General features: G+C 41.3%; 1 protein-coding gene across 3 annotated transcripts in view; it reads right to left on the bottom strand.

Annotated features, from left to right (window-relative positions):
- Window positions 1-24,627, bottom strand: part of LOC126236441 (sorting nexin-14-like) — a 233,372-nt gene that overhangs the window by 93,768 nt on the left and 114,977 nt on the right. For 2 of the 3 annotated variants that reach the window (XM_049945754.1, XM_049945756.1), the window contains 3 exons: window positions 21,547-21,582; window positions 12,742-12,886; window positions 10,991-11,144 (listed from right to left, as the gene is read on the bottom strand). In XM_049945754.1, coding sequence (XP_049801711.1) covers window positions 10,991-11,144; window positions 12,742-12,886; window positions 21,547-21,582 — 335 coding nt within the window. The remainder of the gene's footprint in view (window positions 1-10,990; window positions 11,145-12,741; window positions 12,887-21,546; window positions 21,583-24,627) is intronic. The other variant, XM_049945755.1, reaches the window with a different exon arrangement.

Below are 24,627 nucleotides of genomic sequence, written 5' to 3'. Positions count from 1 at the left end.
TGGAGTAGGTAGTGGTGGGAGGGTGCAAGGGACAGGTTTTACACCGGGGGCAGTTACAAGGGTAGGAGCCAGAGGGTAGGGAAGGTGGTTTGGGGATTTCATAGGGATGAACTAAGAGGTTACGAAGGTTAGGTGGACGGCGGAAAGACACTCTTCGTGGAGTGGGGAGGATTTCATGAAGGATGGATCTCATTTCAGGGCAGGATTTGAGGAAGTCGTATCCCTGCTGGAGAGCCACATTCAGAGTCTGGTCCAGTCCCAGAAAGTATCCTGTCACAAGTGGGGCACTTTTGTGGTTCTTCTATGGGAGGTTCTGGGTTTGAGAGGATGAGGAAGTGGCTCTGGTTATTTGCTTCTGTACCAGGTCGGGAGGGTAGTTGCGGGATGCGAAAGCTGTTGTCAGGTTGTTGATGTAATGCTTCAGGGATTCCGAACTGGAGCAGATTCGTTTGCCACGAAGACCTAGGCTGTAGGGAAGGGACCGTTTGATGTGGAATGGGTGGCAGCTTTCGTAATGGAGGTACTGTTGCTTGTTGGTGGGTTTGATGTGGACGGACGTGTGAAGCTGGCCATTGGACAGGTGGAGGTCAACATCAAGGAAAGTGGCATGGGATTTGGAGTAGGACCAGGTAAATCTGACGGAACCAAAGGAGTTGAGGTTGGAGAGGAAATTCTGGAGTTCTTCTTCACTGTGAGTCCAGATCATGAAGATGTCATCAATAAATCTGTACCAAACTTTGGGTTGGCAGGCCTGGGTAACCAAGAAGTCTTCCTCTAAGCGACCCATGAATAGGTTGGCGTACGAAGGGGCCATCCTGGTACCCATGGCTGTTCCCTTTAATTGTTGGTATGTCTGGTCTTCAAAAGTGAAGAAGCTGTGGGTCAGGATGAAGCTGGCTAAGGTAATGAGGAAAGAGGTTTTAGGTAGGGTGGCAGGTGATCGGCGTGAAAGGAAGTGCTCCATCACAGCGAGGCCCTGGACGTGCGGGACATTTGTGTATAAGAAAGTGGCATCAATGGTTACAAGGATGGTTTCTGGGGGTAACGGATTGGGTAAGGATTCCAGGTGTTCGAGAAAGTGGTTGGTGTCTTTGATGAAGGATGGGAGACTGCATGTAATGGGTTGAAGGTGTTGATCTACGTAGGCAGAGATACGTTCTGTGGGGGCTTGGTAACCAGCTACAATGGGGCGGCCGGGATGATTGGGTTTGTGAATTTTAGGAAGAAGGTAGAAGGTAGGTTGCGGGGTGCCGGTGGGGTCAGGAGGTTGATGGAGTCAGGTGAAAGGTTTAGCAGGGGGCCTAAGGTTCTGAGGATTCCTTGAAGCTCCGCCTGGACATCAGGAATGGGATTACCTTGGCAAACTTTGTATGTGGTGTTGTCTGAAAGCTGACGCAGTCCCTCAGCCACATACTCCCGAAGATCAAGTACCACGGTCGTGGAACCCTTGTCCGCCGGAAGAATGACGATGGATCGGTTAGCCTTCAGATCACGGATAGCCTGGGCTTCAGCAGTGGTGATGTTGGGAGTAGGATTAAGGTTTTTTAAGAAAGATTGAGAGGCAAGGCTGGAAGTCAGAAATTCCTGGAAGGTTTGGAGAGGGTGATTTTGAGGAAGAGGAGGTGGGTCCCGCTGTGACGGAGGACGGAACTGTTCCAGGCAGGGTTCAATTTGGATAGTGTCTTGGGGAGTTGGATCATTAGGAGTAGGATTAGGATCATTTTTCTTCGTGGCAAAGTGATATTTCCAGCAGAGAGTACGAGTGTAGGACAGTAAATCTTTGACGAGGGCTGTTTGGTTGAATCTGGGAGTGGGGCTGAAGGTGAGGCCTTTGGATAAGACAGAGGTTTCGGATTGGGAGAGAGGTTTGGAGGAAAGGTTAACTACTGAATTAGGGTGTTGTGGTTCCAGATGGTGTTAATTGGAATTTTGAGGTTCTGGAGGGAGTGGAGCTGGAAGTGGGAGATTGAGTAGATGGGAGAGACTGGGTTTGTGTGCAATGAGAGGAGGTTGAGGTTTGCTGGAAAGGTTGTGAAGGGTGAGTGAGTTGCCTTTCCGGAGGTGGGAAACCAGGAGATTGGATAGTTTTTTGAGGTGGAGGGTGGCATGCTGTTCTAATTTGCGGTTGGCCTGTAGGAGGATGCTCTGAACAGCCGGTGTGGATGTGGGAGAGGAAGGATTGAGGACTTTTATTAAGGATAGGAGTTGACGGGTGTGTTCATTGGCTGAGTTGATGTGTAGGTGAAGAATTAGGTGGGTGAGGGCAATGGATTGTTCAGTTTGGAACTGGTATAGGGACTCATGGAAAGAAGGGTTACAGCCAGAGATGGGAACTTTAAGTGTGAGGCCTTTGGGGGTAATGTCAAATGTCAGACAAGCCTGAGAAAATAAAATATGGGAGTGTAATCTGGCTAGGGCGAAGGCATGTTTGCGGAGGGAATGTAAATAAAACTTAATGGGGTCGTTGTGGGGATGTTGTGGGGTGACATGGTATTAGAAGGTGGAAAGTGTAACATGAGGCTGAAATGAAAATGATAATAAAAATATATGGCGAGAGATAAGGTGAACTAGAAAGCAACTGGAGATCTGGTGACAAAAAAGGTGAAAAAGTGTTGGTTATAGTTGGGATATGTTGATCCTGTGGTGAACTTGGGTTGGTAGACAATGATGTGCACAAAGGTTATGTGGTTGTGTTGCCGCCAAAACACGTTAAATGGTGGAGCAATTCGGGAAAATTTTGAAAAAACTGTGTGTAAATGTATTAAAAGGAGTGGTTTTGTGGTGGCAGATTGTGAAAATGAGGCTAACAATTGTCTGACGAACAAATAATGACGTTAAAACCTGTGGGAAGCGGCTAAAAAAGATCAGTGATGTGGGAAAAACGGAAATGGAAAAAAAGCGAAAGTTATTAGAACTAGCCGAAATGGCTGTTTAATAGCTGAAAGGAACTGTTTGTGAACTGGAAACGGTGGATTTTGTAAGAGCGGTAGTGTTGAAAGCGGAAAAAAATTTTTTGGTTATGGTTTGGCAGTGGGTTACGTATTATTGAGTATATGTAGGCGGGATAAAATTGTATGGTAGGTTCGGTAAAGAGGAGAAGGTGAATACAAAGTGAAACTACTTGCAAAAACAGAAAGAGAAAATAAGATGACAGGAAGGATTTCGAAATGCAACAGTGACAATAACAAACGTAATTGTTGGGTTCAAATTAAGGGGCTCCGGAAAGGCTCAAACTCATGAAAAGTTCAATTTTTACTTTTTTGCGTTTTCTGAATCTGCAGACTATTACCTTTTAATAGATATATAATTTATTCCAATTCCGAAGACTACAACTATTTTTAAATTTTTTTTGAAATGTGTTCTACATGGGTGTTACCCACTGTGGCGCTGTTAAACTGCTGTCAAATGGTGTTATTATTAACGTCCGTGTTCATCAGGTACATTTTAGTGATGTGAGATAAAGTATGTGTTGTGGCTAACCTGTGATGGTTCAATATATATCGCTGGTGTGATTGTCGATTGTTTCATGTTTATTTACTCTGTCGTTATCTCGAAAATATTCGTAATTAATTCTGTTTCTTGAGTCTCTGTTTTGTTGAAGTATAATAATGAGTAAAAGTAAAGTTATTAGAAATCCTCTGAAGGCTTTTAAGAAAAGGAGAAATGTTGGAAAGCCAAAGGTATGTGTTATTACTGTAAACAATAAAGACGATGAAAATCCCCAACATAGCTTGTGTCCCAAAGAAGAAGACAGTTGGTGTAAATATAACAAAGGATTGCTAACTGGTGAAGTGTACACTCATAAGCATGGTCTGCCTCATGCAATAATGGAGGTGATAAAACCTATTTTCAGAGACTTAGCAGCACCTGAACTGTTGAAAAAGTGTATTCACGGAAAAACTCAAAACCCCAATGAAAGTGTAAATAGTGTTATATGGTCGAGAATCCCCAAGACTGTATTTGTTGGAATAGAAACACTTCACTTTGGTGTGTATGATGCTGTTGCGACTTTCAATGATGGCAACGTTGTAAGGTGCAAGGTATTTAGAAATATGGGAATGAAGATAGGTTGTAACATGGTACGAGCGACGCTTGCTTTAGACAAGGAACGCCTTTGGGCTGCAGACAGGGCTAAGAGTCTAGAAATACAAGCAAGAGTAAACAGGAGGAGGAACAAGAGGAAGCTGGAGGAGGAGTTTGCAGAGGATGAAGATAATCCATCCTATGGACCTGGAATGCACTAAAAAGTTAATCCAATCTTTGTCGCTCGATTCCCAAAACTTTTATTTTCTCATACAAATTACATGTTTTCTAAGGATCTTCCGAACATATTTGTTTTAAACTTTCAGTAAATGTTACACAGTACCTTCTGCATAATTTAACACAGCCTTTTTCCAAAAAACTTTATATTTTTGAATATATAAATAAAAAATTGCAAAAAAATGTTGTGAATTTTCATTACAATTGAAAAAAATTATCTTTAATAACTGAACAAAAATTTTGTAAAATCCCTGTGTTAAGTTGTAGCCCATATTCCAATAAATAATCTGTAAAAAGTTCAACTTCCTACCTCAAATACTTTGTGAGGAAAGATGTAATTTATAAGCGTTATTTTAACATTGCAAGTGTAGGGCGTTCCGGAGCCCCTTAATGATATGAATATAATAGAGGGAACCGTTCCACATGGGAAAAATATATCTAAAAACAAAGATGATGTGACTTACCAAACGAAAGTGCTGGCAGGTCGATAGACACACAACCAAACACAAACATACACATGAAATTCAAGCTTTAGCAACAAACGGTTGCTTCATCAGGAAAGAGGGAAGGAGAGGGAAAGAAGAAAGGATGTGGGTTTTAAGGGAGAGGGTAAGGAGTCATTCCAATCCCGGGAGCGGAAAGACTTACCTTAGGGGGGAAAAGGAAAGGTATATACTCGTACACACACACATATCCATCCGCACATACGCAGACACAAGCAGACATTTGTAAAGGCAAAGAGTTTGGGCATAGATGTCAGTCGAGGCGGAAGTACAGAGGCAAAGATGTTTTTGAAAGACAGGTGAGGTATAAGTGGCGGCAAATTGAAATTAGCGGAGATTGAGGCCTGGCGGATAACGAGAAGAGAGGATATACTGAAGGGCAAGTTCCCATCTCCGGAGTTCTGACAGGTTGGTGTTAGTGGGAAGTATCCAGATAACCTGGACGGTGTAACACTGTGCCAAGATGTGCTGGCCGTGCACCAAGGCATGTTTAGCCACAGGGTGATTCTCATTACCAACAAACACTGTCTGCCTGTGTCCATTCATGCGAATGGACAGTTTGTTGCTGGTCATTCCCACATAGAAAGCTTCAAAGTGTAGGCAGGTCAGTTGGTAAATCACGTGGGTGCTTTCACACGTGGCTCTGCCTTTGATCGTGTACACCTTCCGGGTTACAGGACTGGAGTAGGTGGTGGTGGGAGGGTGCATGGGACAGATTTAACACCGGGGGCGGTTACAAGGGTAGGAGCCAGAGGGTAGGGAAGGAGGGGAGGTACAGCTGCCACCCATTCCACATCAAACGGTCCCTTCCCTACAGCCTAGGTCTTCGTGGCAAACGAATCTACTCCAGTCCGGAATCCCTGAACCATTACACCAACAACCCGAAAACAGCTTTCGATGTCGCAACTACCCTCCCGACCTGGTACAGAAGCAAATAACCAGAGCCACTTCCTCATCTCCTCAAACCCAGAACCTTCCACAGAAGAACCCCAAAAGTGCCCCACTTGTGACAGGATATTATCCGGGACTGGATCAGACTCTGAATGTGGCTCTCCAGCAGGGATACGACTTCCTCAAATCCTGCCCTGAAATGAGATCCATCCTTCATGAAATCCTCCCCACTCCACCAAGAGTGTCCTTCCGCCGTCCACTTAACCTTCGTAACCTCTTAGTTCATCCCTATGAAATCCCCAAACCACCTTCCCTACCCTCTGGCTCCTACCCTTGTAACCGCCCCCGGTGTAATACCTGTCCCATGCACCCTCCCACCACCACCTAGGTCCTGTAACCCGGAAGGTGTACACGATCAAAGGCAGAGCCACGTGTGAAAGCACCCACGTGATCTACCAACTGACCTGCCTACACTGTGATGCATTCTATGTGGGAATGACCAGCAACAAACTGTCCATTCGCATGAATGGACACAGGCAGACAGTGTTTGTTGGTAATGAGGATCACCCTGGGGCTAAACATGCCTTGGTGCACGGCCAGCACATCTTGGCGCAGTGTTACACCATCCAGGTTATCTCGATACTTCCCAGTAACACCAACCTATCCGAACTCCGGAGATGGGAACTTGCTCTTCAATATATCCTCTCTTCCCGTTATCCACCAGGCCTCAATCTCCGCTAATTTCAAGTTGCCGCCACTCATACCTCACCTGTCATTCAACAACATCTTTGCCTCTGCACTTCTGCCTCGACTGACATCTCTGCCCAAACTCTTTGTCTTTAAATATGTCTGCTTGTGTCTGTATATGTGTGGATGGATATGTATGTGTGTGCGAGTGTATACCCGTCCCTTTTTCCCCCTAAGGTAAGTCTTTTCGCTCCCGGGATTGGAATGACTCCTTACCCTCTCACTTGAAACCCACATCCTTACGTCTTTCCCTCTCCTTCCCTCTTTCCTGATGAAGCAACCGTTTGTTGCTAAAGCTTGAATTTCGTGAGTATGTTTGTGTTTGTTTGTGTGTCTATCAACCTGCTAGCACTTTCGTTCGGTAAGTCACATCATCTTTGTTTTTATATCTTACCAAATGAAAGTGCTGGCAGGTCGACAGACACACAAACGAACACAAACATACACACAAAATTCAAGCTTTCGCAACAAACTGTTGCCTCTAAGGAAAGAGGGAAGGAGAGGGAAAGACGAAAGGATGTGGGTTTTAAGGGAGAGGGTAAGTAGTCATTCCAATCCCGGGAGCGGAAAGACTTACCTTAGGGGGAAAAAAGGACGGGTATACACTCGCACACACACACATATCCATCCACACATGTACAGACACAAGCAGACATATTTAAAGACAAAGAGTTTGGGCAGAGATGTCAGTCGAGGCAGAAGTGCAGAGGCAAAGATGTTGTTGAATGACAGGTGAGGTAAGAGTGGCGGCAACTTGAAATTAGCGGAGATTGAGGCCTGGTGGATAACGGGAAGAGAGGATATATTGAAGAGCAAGTTCCCATCTCCGGAGTTCGGATAGGTTGGTGTTACTGGGAAGTATCCAGATAACCCGGATGGTGTAACACTGCGCCAAGATGTGCTGGCCGTGCACCAAGGCATGTTTAGCCCCAGGGTGATCCTCATTACCAACAAACACTGTCTGCCTGTGTCCATTCATGCGAATGGACAGTTTGTTGCTGGTCATTCCCACATAGAATGCATCACAGTGTAGGCAGGTCAGTTGGTAGATCACGTGGGTGCTTTCACACGTGGCTCTGCCTTTGATCGTGTACACCTTCCGGGTTACAGGACCTAGGTGGTGGTGGGAGGGTGCATGGGACAGGTATTACACCGGGGGCGGTTACAAGGGTAGGAGCCAGAGGGTAGGGAAGGTGGTTTGGGGATTTCATAGGGATGAACTAAGAGGTTACGAAGGTTAGGTGGACGGCGAAAAGATACTCTTGGTGGAGTGGGGAGGATTTCATGAAGGATGGATCTCATTTCAGGGCAGGATTTAAGGAAGGTGTATCCCTGCTGGAGAGCCACATTCAGAATCTGATCCAGTCCCGGAAAGTATCCTGTCACAAGTGGGGCACTTTTGTGGTTCTTCTGTGGGAGGTTCTGGGTTTGAGAGGATGAGTAAGTGGCTCTGGTTATTTGCTTCTGTACCAGGTCGGGAGGGTAGTTGCAGGATGCGAAAGCTGTTGTCAGGTTGTTGGTGTAATGCTTCAGGGATTCCGGACTGGAGCAGATTTGTTTGCCACGAAGACCTAGGCTGTAGGGAAGGGACCGTTTGATGTGGAATGGGTGGCAGCTGTCGTAATGGAGGTACTGTTGCTTCTTGGTGGGTTTGATGTGGACGGACGTGTGAAGCTGGCCATTGGACAGGTGGAGGTCAAATATCAAGAAAAGTGGCATGGGATTTGGAGTAGGACCAGGTAAATCTGACGGAACCAAAGGAGTTGAGGTTGGAGAGGAAATTCTGGAGTTCTTCTTCACTGTGAGTCCAGATCATGAAGATGTCATCAATAAATCTGTACCAAACTTTGGGTTGGCAGGCCTGGGTAACCAAGAAGGCTTCCTCTAAGCGACCCATGAATAGGTTGGCGTACGAAGGGGCCATCCTGGTACCCATGGCTGTTCCCTTTAATTGTTGGTATGTCTGGTCTTCTGGACATCAGGAATGGGATTACCTTGGCAAACTTTGTATGTGGTGTTGTCTGAAAGCTGACGCAGTACGCAGTCCCTCAGCCACATACTCCCGACGATCAAGTACCACGGTAGTGGAACCCTTGTCCGCCGGAAGAATGACAATGGACCTGTCAGCCTTCAGATCACGGATACCCTGGGCTTCAGCAGTGGTGATGTTGGGAGTAGGATTAAGGTTTTTTAAGAAGGATTGAGAGGCAAGGCTGGAAGTCAGAAATTCCTGGAAGGTTTGGAGAGGGTGATTTTGAGGAAGAGGAGGTGGGTCCCGCTGTGACGGAGGACGGAACTGTTCCAGGCAGGGTTCAATTTGGATAGTGTCTTGGGGAGTTGGAGCATTCCACCACCTACTCCAGTCCTGTAACCCGGAAGGTGTACACGATCAAAGGCAGAGCCACGTGTGAAAGCACCCACGTGATCTACCAACTGACCTGCCTACACTGTGATGCATTCTATGTGGGAATGACCAGCAACAAACTGTCCATTCGCATGAATGGACACAGGCAGACAGTGTTTGTTGGTAATGAGGATCACCCTGGGGCTAAACATGCCTTGGTGCACGGCCAGCACATCTTAGCGCAGTGTTACACCGTCCGGGTTATCTGGATACTTCCCAGTAACACCAACCTATCCGAACTCCGGAGATGGGAACTTGCTCTTCAATATATCCTCTCTTCCCGTTATCCACCAGACCTCAATCTCCGCTAATTTCAAGTTGCCGCCACTCATACCTCACCTGTCATTCAACAACATCTTTGCCTCTGCACTTCTGCCTCGACTGACATCTCTGCCCAAACTCTTTGTCTTTAAATATGTCTGCTTGTGTCTGTATATGTGTGGATGGATATGTGTGTGTGCGCGAGTGTATACCCGTCATTTTTTCTCCCTAAGGTAAGTCTTTCCGCTCCCGGGATTGGAATGACTCCTTACCCTCTCCCTTAAAACCCACATCCTTTCGTCTTTCCCTCTCCTTCCCTCTTTCCTGAGAGGCAACAGTTTGTTGCGAAAGCTTGAATTTTGTGTGTATGTTTGTGTTCGTTTGTGTGTCTGTCGACCTGCCAGCACTTTCATTTGGTAAGTCACATCATCTTTGTTTATAGATATATTTTTCCTACGTGGAATGTTTCCCTCTATTATAACCATCTTTGTTTTTAGATATATTTTTCCCACGTGTAATGTTTCCCTCTAATATATATATATATATATATATATATATATATATATATATATATATATATATATATATATATATAGAGGCACGTATAGCATAGTTTTTTAGGTGGTCTCAGTCAATGGTCCATGTCCATTCAGCTGTATCTCATGTTTGGGTTTATGTTCTTGCTCTGCAACTCAGTATTTCGTCTTGAGTACCTCCTCCTCAAGGTCTCCATATGGTACCCATCATGTACCCTCATAATTAAGGAAGGAAGAAAGGGAGTGAGGGAGAAAAATTAAATTTAATTTCCTAAACATGAAACGGTCATTAGAGAATGTGGACAAACTCAAGTTGGGTACAGAAATAGATGTATCCTTTCCAAAGCGGCCATCCCAGCATTTTCTTTAAGTGATACAGGAAACCATAGAAGTCCTCTGGACAACCATTCGGGGATTGGAACTGCCATCCCACCCCCCCTCCCCCCACCACCAAATGTGAGCACAGGTTTCTTAGGCATGGTACCATCTCACTCGGTCACGTGCCCTTGAAATGTTGTCTAGTTGAAAACCAAACTAGTACAGTTGATGTCTTTTGTTATTGTTATCTGTACTTCAGTTTGTCCAGCTTTCATGGGCTGAGTTCCCTTAAACTAAAAATATTTGAGTAGCAGGCAACAACATTAACAATTAGTTTGAAGAATCTTCTACACTACTGTTAGAACTTATCTAGATCATTCACTACAGAACATAATAATGTCAGAGAAATACTGTGCAAGCAAACGAAATCAGTAATCCCATGAAGAGTGTAGATAAAGTAAAAAAGTAAATTTTGGGAGCAGTATAGCCTGACTCAATGTTTATTTGAGAGACTACACTATCTGAATTAATTGAGAAAGTGAATATTTTTTCTAGATTTGCTGGTAAGTGTGATGAGAGCCTCCATTTAGTGTGCGCACCAAGCCACTTCTTAAAACCAGATATATTAATTTTTGACTAGATATAAGCTACATTTAATACAGTTTAATAATTATTATTTTTATCTATTATGTAACAAGATTTTTCAAGTTTCATTGGTGTCTCTGTGTGTGGCATAAAAAAGTGAAACTTACGCCTGAAACAGGAAATGCTTTCACAATACTGACTTCTTTCACAACGTTATGATAGTACACAGAATGGAGCAAGAATCTAGTCATTAACTGTCAAGAAGCATGATCAATTAATAATGGGGGTTTCATGTTTTTCTAGAGCTTAGAGATGTTTATGCTGTATGTTAAGCATTGAACAAAGGAGATCAGTAGAGTTTCCAAATGTTTCAGACAGCTTAAAATTCTCTGAAAATATCATGTATGGAATCAAACATTAAATAATTTTCTAATAATGATAAGTAAGTATATTAACTTAAAACATAAAAAAGTGCATATACATACCTTCTTCTCGAACATCTATCCGCTGAACATCAATACGGAACACAGGAAAAGATTTGCTGTTAATGTCTGTCTGAGTTTCGACAGAGGGTATTGATATCCTCCATGCACTCAGGTCACGGTACGTAGAAACCTCTGAGAGCTGGAGTTCTTCTGCCTGCCAGTGAATAAAAACAATAAAAGTAATTCATTACCTACTTACATAAAAATTTCAAAGTATGTACTATATGATAGTCCACTGTATTCCATTAATGATTGGGCAACACATCCTCTGGAATTATCATGGAGCCAGTATTGTGCAAGTGTTCTCTTTACTGTCACAGCTTCTCACTTTCTATGGAATTGTCTGCATGACTTGTTACAAGTGTCTGTTTTCTTCAATTCCTGCTGCAACTTGGTAAATGATACCTGATCCAGTTTAGTGACTTCGATCTAGTTACCATTTGAACTAAAAAGCTGACACCTATCCTTAACCTTGTGTGGCAAAATAAGGATCAAAATTCCCAACACCACCAAGATTGGAATGTGCTATCTCCATATCAAGCATTCCTGCACTAGTGTAATGCTGTGGAGATGGACACAATCAGTAGAGCCAACTGTTATTATAACTGATTATATTTTCAATCATTTTTCTCTTATTTCAAAAAGAGTGGGCCAAATGCTTAATGGTACCGTAACTCTACAATGCAAAAATGGTGATGAATCTAACTCTATAACCCCACTTGCATATGATAATATTTTAAGGTATACATGACAAATTTTTTCTCAGTGTTCTTTTAATATTGTAACATATACATGGCAAGATGTTTCTCAGTGTGCTTTAACAGCCTGTAACTTCAGCAATTGCATTGTGCTACCTGTTCTTTCTGGGAATCCACTCACTAGTATCGAAGACTGTTTGTCTTTGGTTTCTTACTTTAAAGAAACCAGCTGTTAATAAAACAACATGCAAGAGGGATTACAACTAATTTATGCTGTAACCACTTTGAGTTGCATGTTGATATATACAAAATGTTTAACTACTTTATAGTAAATATCCATTAAAATTGTTGAGTAGACTGGTTTCAGTGAAAAGATGAAATAAAACTCTCACTCTCTCTTCAATAATTCAGCAACTGCCTTGGGTGATGTTAACAAATTGATTACAAGATAGATTTGGAGAAAAAACAAACAATGGAACTCCAGGTAGGAATATGAAGAACATAGGTAAAGACAGATCGCTACTTACTGTAAACAAGACACGTTAAGTTGCAGACAGGCACAATTAAAAGGCATAAAGCTTTCGGCCACAGCCTTCATCAGTAAAAGAGAAACACACACCATTCATATACACAATCAAGCATTCCGGCCCGAGATACTGGAGTTGGTGGTCATCTGTGCATGAAGTGTGCTTGCTTGTGTGTATGAATGGTGTGTGTCTCTCTTTCACTGATGAAGGCTGAGGCCGAACGCTTTATGTAAGTGTCTTTTTATTCTGCTCGTCTGCAACTTCACGTGTCTTCTTTACAGTTAGTAGCAATCTGTCGCTCCCTACATTACAGACTTAAAGAATGTAGACTTACAATTAATGTGTGTGTTGGATGCTTCAAACATGCACTTTGGTCAATTGTCAACTGTGAAATTGTGTGCATACAATTAAACCTCAAACAGTTCTGCTGAATGCAAATGTTATCTAAGTATATTTGTTACATTTTTACTGAGCCCTGGTCATATTCTATGAACATTTACAAAATTTGTTCCATTTCTATACTTACAAATTCTGATTCACCCAAGTCTAATAACGCATCATTGTCAAATGTATGTCCTTCTACAGGCTGGGCTCTTAGTGCACCTTTGATCTTTCGAAGGTGGCTACGAACTTTTGCTACTGTATCTCCTTCAGCTGCTTTCTTGAATGCTCTGTTAATTAAAAACAGGATGTTATTATGCTCAGATCAATACAATCTGCCCATAGAGTGAGCTGGAATCAACAAAACTATTGCAGTTATGGTCTAATATCAAATAATCTCTCAGAAATACACCTTTGCTACATGGAGGAGCCAAAACATTACAACCACATGCTTAACAGGGAGTTGGTCCATCTTTGGAATGCAATACAGTAGCAGTTCTGTACAGCATGGACTCAAAAAGTCATTGATAGGTTCCAGAGGTATGTGGCACAAAACAACTATGCACAATACACAAAATTCCAGGATAAGAGCCAGTCATTTGTGGCCATGGAGCTGGAACCCAATAGTGTCCCAAATGTGTTCAACCGAGTTCAGATCTGGCAAATTTGCTGGCTAATATTCAACATAAGTTCACCATCATGTTCCTCACACCAGTATAGATAGCACTATTTTGGCCTTCTGACACAGATAGTTTTGCAGCTGGAAGACATCACCAACACTGAGGAGATATCAAACATGAAGAGATGCAGATCGCCTGCAATAATTTCATGTAGCCTACAGTTGTCATCACACTTTTGATTACTACCACAGGTCCCACGGAAGCCCGTAGCATAATACTGCTCTCACCAGCCTGTGTCCATGGTGTAGTACATGTTTCAAGCAGTCATTCATCTGGATGACAGCATCTCTGGACATGACCACTGACCTAGAGCAACAAGAATGTGATTCATCCAACAAAGCAATATGTTACTGCTAATCTACACTCCAATGTCAATAATCTGATGCCCCACTGCAATTGTACCAATTAAGTCGACATGGGAACAAATAAGGGTTGTTTATTGCATACACACATCTTCAACCCTGTGTGCTGAATGGTGTGCTCTGAAACATTTGTACCAGCACCAAGGCTGTACTCTGCCACAGATTGGCACCTACCTTTCTTTGCAGAACAGGGAGGCCTCCGTTCTCCACGAGACGTGGATGTCCGACACACTGTCACCTACTTGTGGTTTCACTGCTCTTCAACCACTTTCCATAGGTGTTCTCACACAGAAACATGCAAACAGTTTGCAATTTCCAAGATGCTTATTCCCAGGTATCAGATGATAACAATCTGCCCTTTGTTAAGGCCACACATGCCAGAGGATTTTATCATTTGCAGCCCATATCATCAATCATCACTAGAATTATTTCTCGTTTGTCCCTACTCTACTTTTTTACTTTCCTTTTTGCATCATATGCCAGCAGTGTCACCAGGTAACATTCAGTGTCATGATGGGCAGTGGTCATAATGTTCTGGCTCATCAGTATGTTGGTCTGCAGCAATTTAAGAAAATAAGTGCAAAGATTTATGTAATTTGTTTTGTGTCTGTTTCACAATTACCAGACCCTATGACAATGTATTGGCAGAATCCACAATACCAAAGAGGAAATTAGTAACTTAAAAATTGCTGTAAAGCTCAACTGATTTACTTTATTTGTAACATTATGTAATTCCATGCAGTAAGTACCGGAGAATGAACTTACAATAGAACAGTTATATTCCTGACAAATGAGACAGTCAGCTAGTAACAAGTAACAAAATAAGAAGAACTGGAGCAGGGCAGATACACACACAAAAATTAGAATACGTAGAAAACAATCATACAACTTGGAGGCATGTTTAAGGAACACCATGAACTTAATTCCTAACATGAAAGATAAGGCAATGTCAGCATTCTGTCTCCACAACTCAAACTATCTTCCTCAATGTTGCAATCCACTCTTAAACACATCAATAAAACATACCATTACCGTGTAACTCTTCTCTTTATGAGTATTGATACTGTGAAACCTATTGTACGCTTCAGTTCACTAAATATAACACTTTTGAGTGAGAGTTAATCTGTTATAAAACTATCATTATCAGCATATGTTCCAGTAAATCACTCTTGCCACTGTCACTGCAATTATGACCTAAGGCTGATATGATGTCATGGTCCATACATTTACATAAAGTCAATAAAATTGAGAGAGAACACCTCTGAGACCAAGACTCCCATTTTCCACTGATTACTCTTATGTCAGAGATGGTTAATGAAAATTTTATTCTGCTCATTGTGCCACTGACTGTCCAATCTGGCTACTGTATTTGACCCTTACATGATTTTTTTTTTTCTTTTTCTTCCATCACCTAGAAGTTCACATCGACACATGTCATCGTGGAACGTAGGGCAATTGCAGGAGGCATTATGCTAATACAATGATTTTACTCTTCATGAGCTGTAAATAAGTCTTATAAATTGTTTCAAAAGTGTCTCATTAATGAGGCCTAATACTTAAGTTATGTCCCTTTCAAAAGTGGTCCAAAAACATAGTATGTGTTTTAAATAAAATATTTTTTCCTTTCTTTACTGCCCTTCAAAATATAGAAGGCATTACACCAAATATAGCGAGATATTTCTGTTACATACACTCCTGGAAATGGAAAAAAGAACACATTGACACCGGTGTGTCAGACCCACCATACTTGCTCCGGACACTGCGAGAGGGCTGTACAAGCAATGATCACACGCACGGCACAGCGGACACACCAGGAACCGCGGTGTTGGCCGTCGAATGGCGCTAGCTGCGCAGCATTTGTGCACCGCCGCCGTCAGTGTCAGCCAGTTTCCCGTGGCATACGGAGCTCCATCGCAGTCTTTAACACTGGTAGCATGCCGCGACAGCGTGGACGTGAACCGTATGTGCAGTTGACGGACTTTGAGCGAGGGCGTATAGTGGGCATGCGGGAGGCCGGGTGGACGTACCGCCGAATTGCTCAACACGTGTGGCGTGAGGTCTCCACAGTACATCGATGTTGTCGCCAGTGGTCGGCGGAAGGTGCACGTGCCCGTCGACCTGGGACCGGACCACAGCGACGCACGGATGCACGCCAAGACCGTAGGATCCTATGCAGTGCTGTAGGGGACCGCACCGCCACTTCCCAGCAAATTAGGGACACTGTTGCTCCTGGGGTATCGGCGAGGACCATTCGCAACCGTCTCCATGAAGCTGGGCTACGGTCCCGCACACCGTTAGGCCGTCTTCCGCTCACGCCCCAACATCGTGCAGCCCGCCTCCAGTGGTGTCGCGACAGGCGTGAATGGAGGGACGAATGGAGACATGTCGTCTTCAGCGATGAGAGTCGCTTCTGCCTTGGTGCCAATGATGATCGTATGCGTGTTTGGCGCCGTGCAGGTGAGTGCCACAATCAGGACTGCATACGACCGAGGCACACAGGGCCAACACCCGGCATCATGGTGTGGGGAGCGATCTCCTACACTGGCCGTACACCACTGGTGATCGTCGAGGGGACACTGAATAGTGCACGGTACATCCAAACCGTCATCGAACCCATCGTTCTACCATTCCTAGACCGGCAAGGGAACTTGCTGTTCCAACAGGACAATGCACGTCCGCATGTATCCCGTGCCACCCAACGTGCTCTAGAAGGTGTAAGTCAACTACCCTGGCCAGCAAGATCTCCGGATCTGTCCCCCATTGAGCATGTTTGGGACTGGATGGAGCGTCGTCTCACGCGGTCTGCACGTCCAGCACGAACGCTGGTCCAACTGAGGCGCCAGGTGGAAATGGCATGGCAAGCCGTTCCACAGGACTACATCCAGCATCTCTACGATCGTCTCCATGGGAGAATAGCAGCCTGCATTGCTGCGAAAGGTGGATATACACTGTACTAGTGCCGACATTGTGCATGCTCTGTTGCCTGTGTCCATGTGCCTGTGGTTCTGTCAGTGTGATCATGTGATGTATCTGACCCCAGGAATGTGTCAATAAAGTTTCCCCTTCCTGGGACAATGAATTCACGGTGTTCTTATTTCAATTTCCAGGAGTGTATTTCACTATTGAGGAGAGAAAAAAAACTGACCTGCACATTCTAACATATTTTCTATATTGGCATGACCACAACAAAGTTTTCCAACTGAATGAATGGCCACAGACAATGTGTCTCCACAAACAATATCCAATATTATCTTGCCGAACATGTTATGAAAGTGGTCAATTGTTTTTTTTACACTGGTTTCTTGACTCTTCTTTTTCCCATTGCCTCCTGCAGTCTTCCTTTTTACCCTTTCATATTTAAATGAGCCAGATTCACTTTAATATATTTTATGTTTCTTTTGTCTCTCCCTCTTTCAACTTTGCCAGCCTTTCTTATGCTTATTGATATCTTTAATTCTATTTTCTAAATAGTGTTTTCTTTGAAGAATAGCATTCATCCAAAACTGATCACTTACTACTAATTTGTAGCAGGTACAACAGTGTTTGAAGCTTGGTTGTTACTCCAGTGTTAATGGTGAGTGGTTCTCTACATCTTCTCTCTCATCTGATCTGGATTTTTTGAGCGATTTTCTTTCTTCCCGTATCTGTATATCTCACCACTTGTTTCCATCCTTTCCTTTATATAAATAACTTTAAAAAGCTCCAATATGGAGAGAGACAACTATGCTTTCTAATTTACTCACTTTTGCCTTGATTAAGTATTAACTGTGAATGATTTAAGCATTTCTGAAATAAAATGTCCAGGAGAGCACATCTCACAAATATTAGCACAAACAAGATTATATTTGAAACAACAAATTTAATATAACTGAGGAAGCAGCAACTACCCTGTTAGTTTGATTATGTTACATTTATCTTGAGTAAGTGCAGACAGTTTATATCAATTTAAAAATAATTAACATTAATGCATTTTCTAACAGCTGTTTAACATAGGTTTTGGCATTTACTAACACCCCTAAAGGTTCTTTTTCAGGATACAGCCTATGGGACATGATGGATGAATGAAGGAAGGAAAGAAAGAAAGAAAGAAATAATGAATGAATCCTTGGAATAGTTACTGAATTATTTAAGCAAACTAAAAATAATGAAATGAAATGAAAGCCTGATCAAACAAGCACCACAGACAAAAGACACCCATGTGCCCTTCCGAGGTCAACATTTCTTTGTAAATACAAACCAAATACTATTTACCAGTGGACTGTGAAGTCTACCTATCTGTTTCATTACATTAAACTTACTACAGAGTAATTACTTTTTCTCTACAGTGAATCCTCACATTAATTTTTTCCTTGAAGTATTTAGAATACATTGCTGATGCAGCCACTCAATGTGAACGGAATGTTTGTTATTGAAGTTAATGTTAATGATATCTTTAATTGTTTATACTATTTTAACAACATTAAGCTAAAGTAATTTACGAACATCATACAGCAATTTGACTCACTTGGTCAAGAAGAAAATCAAATTTTTCACCACACTGATAATACAACAAAGAGTCACAAAAAATGTTCCCATAAAGCAACATTTGCAGCTGCAATTTCCCTGACAAAAGTGAGTTTTTTTTATTTAAAACAACAATCATGCATATATAGACACACACACCACTGTGGCAACAACAATGATTGTTAACATGCATTTGGAAGGGCAGACTAGAGAGTGGTAACTCATGTAGAGAAAAGAGAGACTGGAAAAAAATTCAGAAACAGGTGAAGGGCAAACAGATTATTCTCAGATATCTCCTCCACCCTTCTGTCCTAATTCTGTCATTTTCCACACTATTTTTCTCCTGATCTGACAATATAACACACCTCCCCCACACAAAAAAGAGAGAGAGAGAGAGAGAGAGAATTTTTGTATTTGGACTAAAAAAAGGGTGCACGGCAGTGTAATTTTCAGCACATTATATCATTCATCTAAAAGTGACTGATTACCTTGCACATCATATGCTCATTTCTTATTCTAAAAGTTACTACAACACTGCCATATAATTGCAAAGATTTAACTACAGTTAACTGCACATGCAGAATCACACAATTCAAATACGGCAGACAAATTATTACAAATGAACCCAAAAGCCTAACTAGAAATACAGCAAGAGACATTGATAAAACACACAATTATAAAAATGCATACAAGAAATAAATTTAAGTAAAGACTCCTTACACATTATTTTATTGGATGAAAATAAAAGAAGCAAGCAAGGGTAGACAGTGGGGACATTCCTTGTTAGAAGACATATGTTAGTATAAACAAAGGTCTTAATTTGTGGAAGAAATTGCTCGAACTGTACAGTTGGAGCACAATATCATACAGAAGTAAATATAGGACTGTGGGAAAACCAGAAAAAAGGAGGACAGCACATGTACCAGTAAATCAAAGACACAAAAGCCACTAATAAGTACTCTCGCTTGTCAATTAAAGAAAATAGAAGTGCCTAAGAACGAGATATAAAGCCAACAGTAAATTTCACTTAGGAATGAAATTAACTAGAACTGCAAACAGGCTAAATCAGAGGTGATAAGAGATACATGTAATGATATAGGGAAAGAGATGATCATACAAAAAAATCAACACTGTCTAGAGGAAATTTAAATATAACTTCAGAGAAGTAATAAGTGAAAGGTTTAATCTACTTTGAGTAGTTGTGAAACCTTTGTTAAATGTCCAAGAACAGGGACGAGCTTAACGTAAAACTGGAAATGACAGAGCAGCAAAAGAAATGAAAGAATTATTCCATCTAGTAAACAAGAACGTGCAGTACAACCAAACTGACAAAGATATCAGAATTACACTGGTGCATGTGAAAACAACTTTCTTCACTAAAATACATTTCTGTGAGAGTACAACAGTAAAACATGTAAATAAAACACAAGCTGTGATGAATGGAGAGGAGGAGAAATTAGAACATTTAATAGCGGTCCTATTTAAGAATGCTATATATTATTTCGACAGGTGAGGTATGAGAGACAGAAGTAAGGTACGAAGTCTATGGAATACCCTAACCAACAGAAAAGACTGGCAGAAGGAACATCAGTTATAGCATCCAGAGTTCACTTTGTGGTGGAAAGAGCTTCAGTGAAAAAAAAAATTAAGGGTGGGCAGAGATTGGAGGAAGCAATACAAACTACAGCCGTTTTTTTGTGTGAAGCAGTTGTGTAGAGATGATTAGCACAAGAAGAAAAAAAAATGAGGAGGCTCACCGGAGAAAAAAATCAGTCACCTGCTGCAATACAAAGATGAATCATTAAGCCTTTACAGATGGTACAGAACTGAGGATGTGGTGGTGTTTCGCGGTACACTGTTCAACCTGTCTACAAGCGGTGGTGTAGCCACATGGCCATGAGATATGGTGTCAGAATTGTGGACAGAAAAAGATCCTGACAGAGAGAGAGATAGGAGATGCATTTAACGGCTTGTGACACAAAATCACTTCCAAACCTGACAGGAATTGCTGCATGCAGTGAATAAAGGTCCAGCATCACCTGTTAGCAGTAGAACATTGAGACAGGAACTGCACACAATGAACATTTGTAGTCAATCACCTTGCAAGAGTACATTGCTCACACAGGCACATAAAGATGGTTCAAATGGCTCTGAGTACTACGGAACTTAACTTCTGAGGTCATCAGTCCCCTAGAACTTAGAACTACTTAAACCTAACTAACCTAAGGACATCACACACATCCATGCCCAAGGCAGGATTCGAATCTGCGACCGTAGCAGTCACGCGGTTCCAGACTGTAGCGCCTAGAACCGCTTGGCCACTGCGGCCGGCACATAAAGATGGCAACAGTAAAGTTCATCAGGCTGCAAGAATATGTGACTGGAATGCAGAACACTCCCCCTCCCTATTACATCGTGATGACCTGAAAAAGTATCTGATTTGAACTCCATAGAAAATTTGTGGGACATCTTAGAACAGCAGGTAAAATGCTGATATCAGCATCCCAACAATTTTGTGGAATTGTGCGATCAATATCCCCAGGAGTGGCTTAACCTGGATGTGATTTACTTGCACAACCCTGTGGACTCACTTCCTAACTGAATCCAGGTTGTTATAAAGTTGTGACTTATTTTTTGTCAGGTGAGCTTCAATAAAACACTGTTTTAATGGATGCCGGACACAGTGTACATTCAGCACTAGTAGTAATTGCGGAAAATTAAAGACATTTTGAGTTTTACAAACTTCAGACTGAGGATGAGCACTTCAGTGATTTTAATGAGGACAATCAAAATATATTTTTATGGAACTTTTGAGAATAATTGCAATGTTTCTGATGGTAAATAGAAAAATTAGTACAATAATGGAAATTTCACAATAGAAATGATAATAAAAAATATGGAAGGCTACTATTCACTTACAGATAAATGATGTGTAACGCACAGAAAAGCAAAACGCCAAACTTATTTTTTTCTTCTTCAGCACTGCTGTAACTCCTTTCAAGAGAAATGATCTTAGGATCAAGTGTAGTGCAAGTGCATGAAGAACACGCAAAGCTTGAACATGGTCAGGTACATGCATATAATTTAGGCTATCGCTTGCAGGTGGGGGTCACACAGATCACTCATAATTGAACAAACTACATAATTTGGCTCATTCTTTTGAACAGATTTTATATATACACTAAAGCATGTTCATGGTTTTTCTGACAGTTTTCAGATACTCATCTTTTATTCCAATACAATTTGTATGTATCTAGTGATAAGCAACAAAACTAGTAACAGCTGATAAAAAAACTGCAAGGACAAAACAGCATGCATAACTGTAATACACCACTTATAACATCAAAAATTCATCTAAATATTGAAATGAGGTGTATTTCATTGTACATTATAATTTCGCAGTACCTTCCCTTTGCTGGTGATCCTTGCTGCATTGGGGAACTGAATAAAAAATGATGGTTAAGACAAAATATACTGCCTATAATAAATAAGGTAATAATGGAGATCAGACAGTACAATGACATATAACAAAGTATAGTGAATATATTTGTTTTTAAGCACAGGGATATTTAGACACATAATATACTGACGAAAGGCATAAAACCAAATCACATTGTCAACAAAAAACATAAACTTTGGAGAGCACTATGCAAGAATTGTATGGTCGACCAAAATGTGAAAAGTGTGAGAGACGGAAGGAAGGCAGTTGACAGATTCCTCATGTTTTCTGTACAGTTTTGAGGGATTCAGAGATGGAGCTAAATCTTGGATCATCAAAAGAAATTGGCAATGTTCTCTTCAAGGGAGTCATCCTAGTACCTGTCTAAAATTGCTTAGGAAGATCACAAGAACCCTAAATCAGCGTAGCCAGATGGGAATTTGAATAGCCATTTTTCCCAAATGTGAGCACATGCTCAGTATGTGTTCTATGGAATAAAATGTGTGAGATATTGTTAACTACACTATTCTACAGATAATACACTCCTCCAATAGTTATCTAGCTTAACAAACACATCTGTCACTCAGTTTCACAGATGGATGGGAAGTAATGTGTATCGAAAACACTTTTGCCAACCACTACAACTTGATTATTAAGATTGCTTTTCACTTGTTCTGTTGGGAATTAATACTGTGCCAGTTGTCCAATTGGGAAGTATGCACAGTTCAATGAGCTATCTGGTTTTCTCCTTGTAACTGAATGACGGTATGTGTACAGGTTTTCAGCTAAGTTTACAATCTCATTTTTGCATGTATTTCAAGACTGACAGAGTGAACAGTAAAAGTAACTACACACAATACAGTTGAGGTGCCCCAAGATGGGTTGCAGTGCTGGGATAACACAGCTATGTGTGTTTTGGTTATTTACTACAGTATAATTTAAACTAGTTGTCACTTAATGTTTAAGGTCCAAAGTTACGGCATTGTCATATCAAGTACTGTCTGCAGGCAGCTGCAACAGTGCTTCACTCTCCACTGTGATAGGAAACTGCTTTAAAGCCTTTAGCTTCCAAAAAGAATCAAGTAAAAAATGTCTAATCCACATAAGATGTATATCTCTATAGTGTCTCTCATCATCTCAAATCTCTGCTCTTAGTTTTAATTAGAGCAAAAGTTACATTAATTGTTCTGAAACAGATTAAATTTTCCCATCAGCTTCAAACTTATCATGTCATATCTCAAAAACTATTGCTCCCATACCAATACTTCCCCCATTGCTGATGATTACCAAAATATCTCACTCAGCAATGAATCTTTTAAAATTTTTGTGTGCAATGCGTTTTTTATAAACATGCTTCTGAAAACCGCATTTTTATGCAATTGCATCAGTATTTCACGTATAACAAGTATGAAGTTTAATGTCTCTATCTCCCACAAAATAATGTAAAAGTTCTGGAATTTAAATATAGTATCACTCTCCGTGGTATCTCTAAGCACATCAATTTTTTTTAATACTCATTAGTGCCAGAGTTACATTGGTTATTGAAATAGGAGAAATTTTTTAAACTGTGTCCCAGATTCACCCAAGTTTCATCAAGCCAAACAAGATTTTCAAAATGTGTTCTCAGTAATTCCCTGAGAAAGCAGCAATACCAGGCAGCAACATCTTGGCATCAGATATCTGGGTGGGGACTAGTCAGGAAGATGTCATAATCAGGAAAAACAAAATTGGCATTTAGGAGTTTGGGGCATGGAATGTTAGATCCCCAGGTGGATAGGTTAGAGAATTTAGAAAGGGAAATGGAAACGTTGACATAAGATATAACGGAAATAAGTGAAATGTGGTGGCAGAACAGGGCTTCTGGTCAGGTCAGAACAGGGTTACCAACACAAATCAAACAGGCAGTAGTAGGCCAAAACATGAATAAGAAAACAGCAATGTGGGTATGCTAGTATGAACAACAAAGTGAACAAATTATCATAGTTACAATAAACACAGAGCAAGCACACACCACAGTAGCACAAGTTTATTTGCCAACTAGTTCCAGAGATGAAGATTAGATTGAAAAAAAAGTATCATGAGATAAAAAGAAATGGTTGAGATAGTTAGAGGAAATGAAAATTTAATTATGTTGGGTATAAACTTGGTAGCAAGAAAAGTAACAGAAGGGAAACTAGTAGAACATGAAATGGGGAAGGGAATGGAGGAGGAACCACTTGGTAGAATTTCGCACAGAACATAGAAGGCTGTATATACAGAAGTGACCTGGGCTCTCTAGAAGGTTTCAGATCGATTATATAATGGTACAACAAATAATTTGAAACTAGATTTTAAACTTTAATACATTTCCAGGAGTCGATTAGGCTCTGACCATACTTTATTGTTTGTAAACTGTAGATTAAGATTGAAACAGGTGCACAGAATACAATAGAAGATGAAGTAGTGGAGTCAGCAGAGGACCATGTAGGTGAAAAGGCAATGCCTAGCTGTATTTGGATAACACAGGAGATACTGAATTTAACTGACAAAATGAGAAAATATAAAACTGCAGCACATGAAGCAGCTGGATGGGAATACAGGTGTTTAAAAAATGAGACTCTTAGAAAATGCAAAATGAAAAAAATAGAAATGGTTACAGGATAAGTGTAAGGCTGTGGATATGTCCTTGACTAGGGGAAAATAATATTGTAGAAAGGGAAGAAGTAGTAGATGAAGACAAAATGGGAGATATGATACTGCAAGAATAATTTGACATAGGACTGAAAGACATACACGGAAACATGGCCCTTGGAATATACAGTATTCCCACAGAATTATTGAGGTCCTTGGCAGAGCCAGCCATGACAACATTTTCCACGTGGTATGCAAGATACACAGAAGAGACAAAAGACACGGTGTACCTCCTAATACCATGTTGGACCTACTTTTGCCTGGTAAAGTGCAGCAACTCTATGTGACTTGGACTCAACAAGTCATTGGAAGTCCCCTGCAGAAATATTGAGCAATCATCCATAATTGCGAAAATGTTGCTGGTGCAGGATTTTGTG

This window comes from Schistocerca nitens, chromosome 2, assembly GCF_023898315.1.
Source record: "Schistocerca nitens isolate TAMUIC-IGC-003100 chromosome 2, iqSchNite1.1, whole genome shotgun sequence".
Classification (NCBI taxonomy): Eukaryota; Metazoa; Arthropoda; class Insecta; order Orthoptera; family Acrididae; genus Schistocerca; species Schistocerca nitens.
The sequence above is the reverse complement of the archived record's forward strand: the minus strand, read 5'-3'. Positions and strand labels throughout refer to the sequence as shown.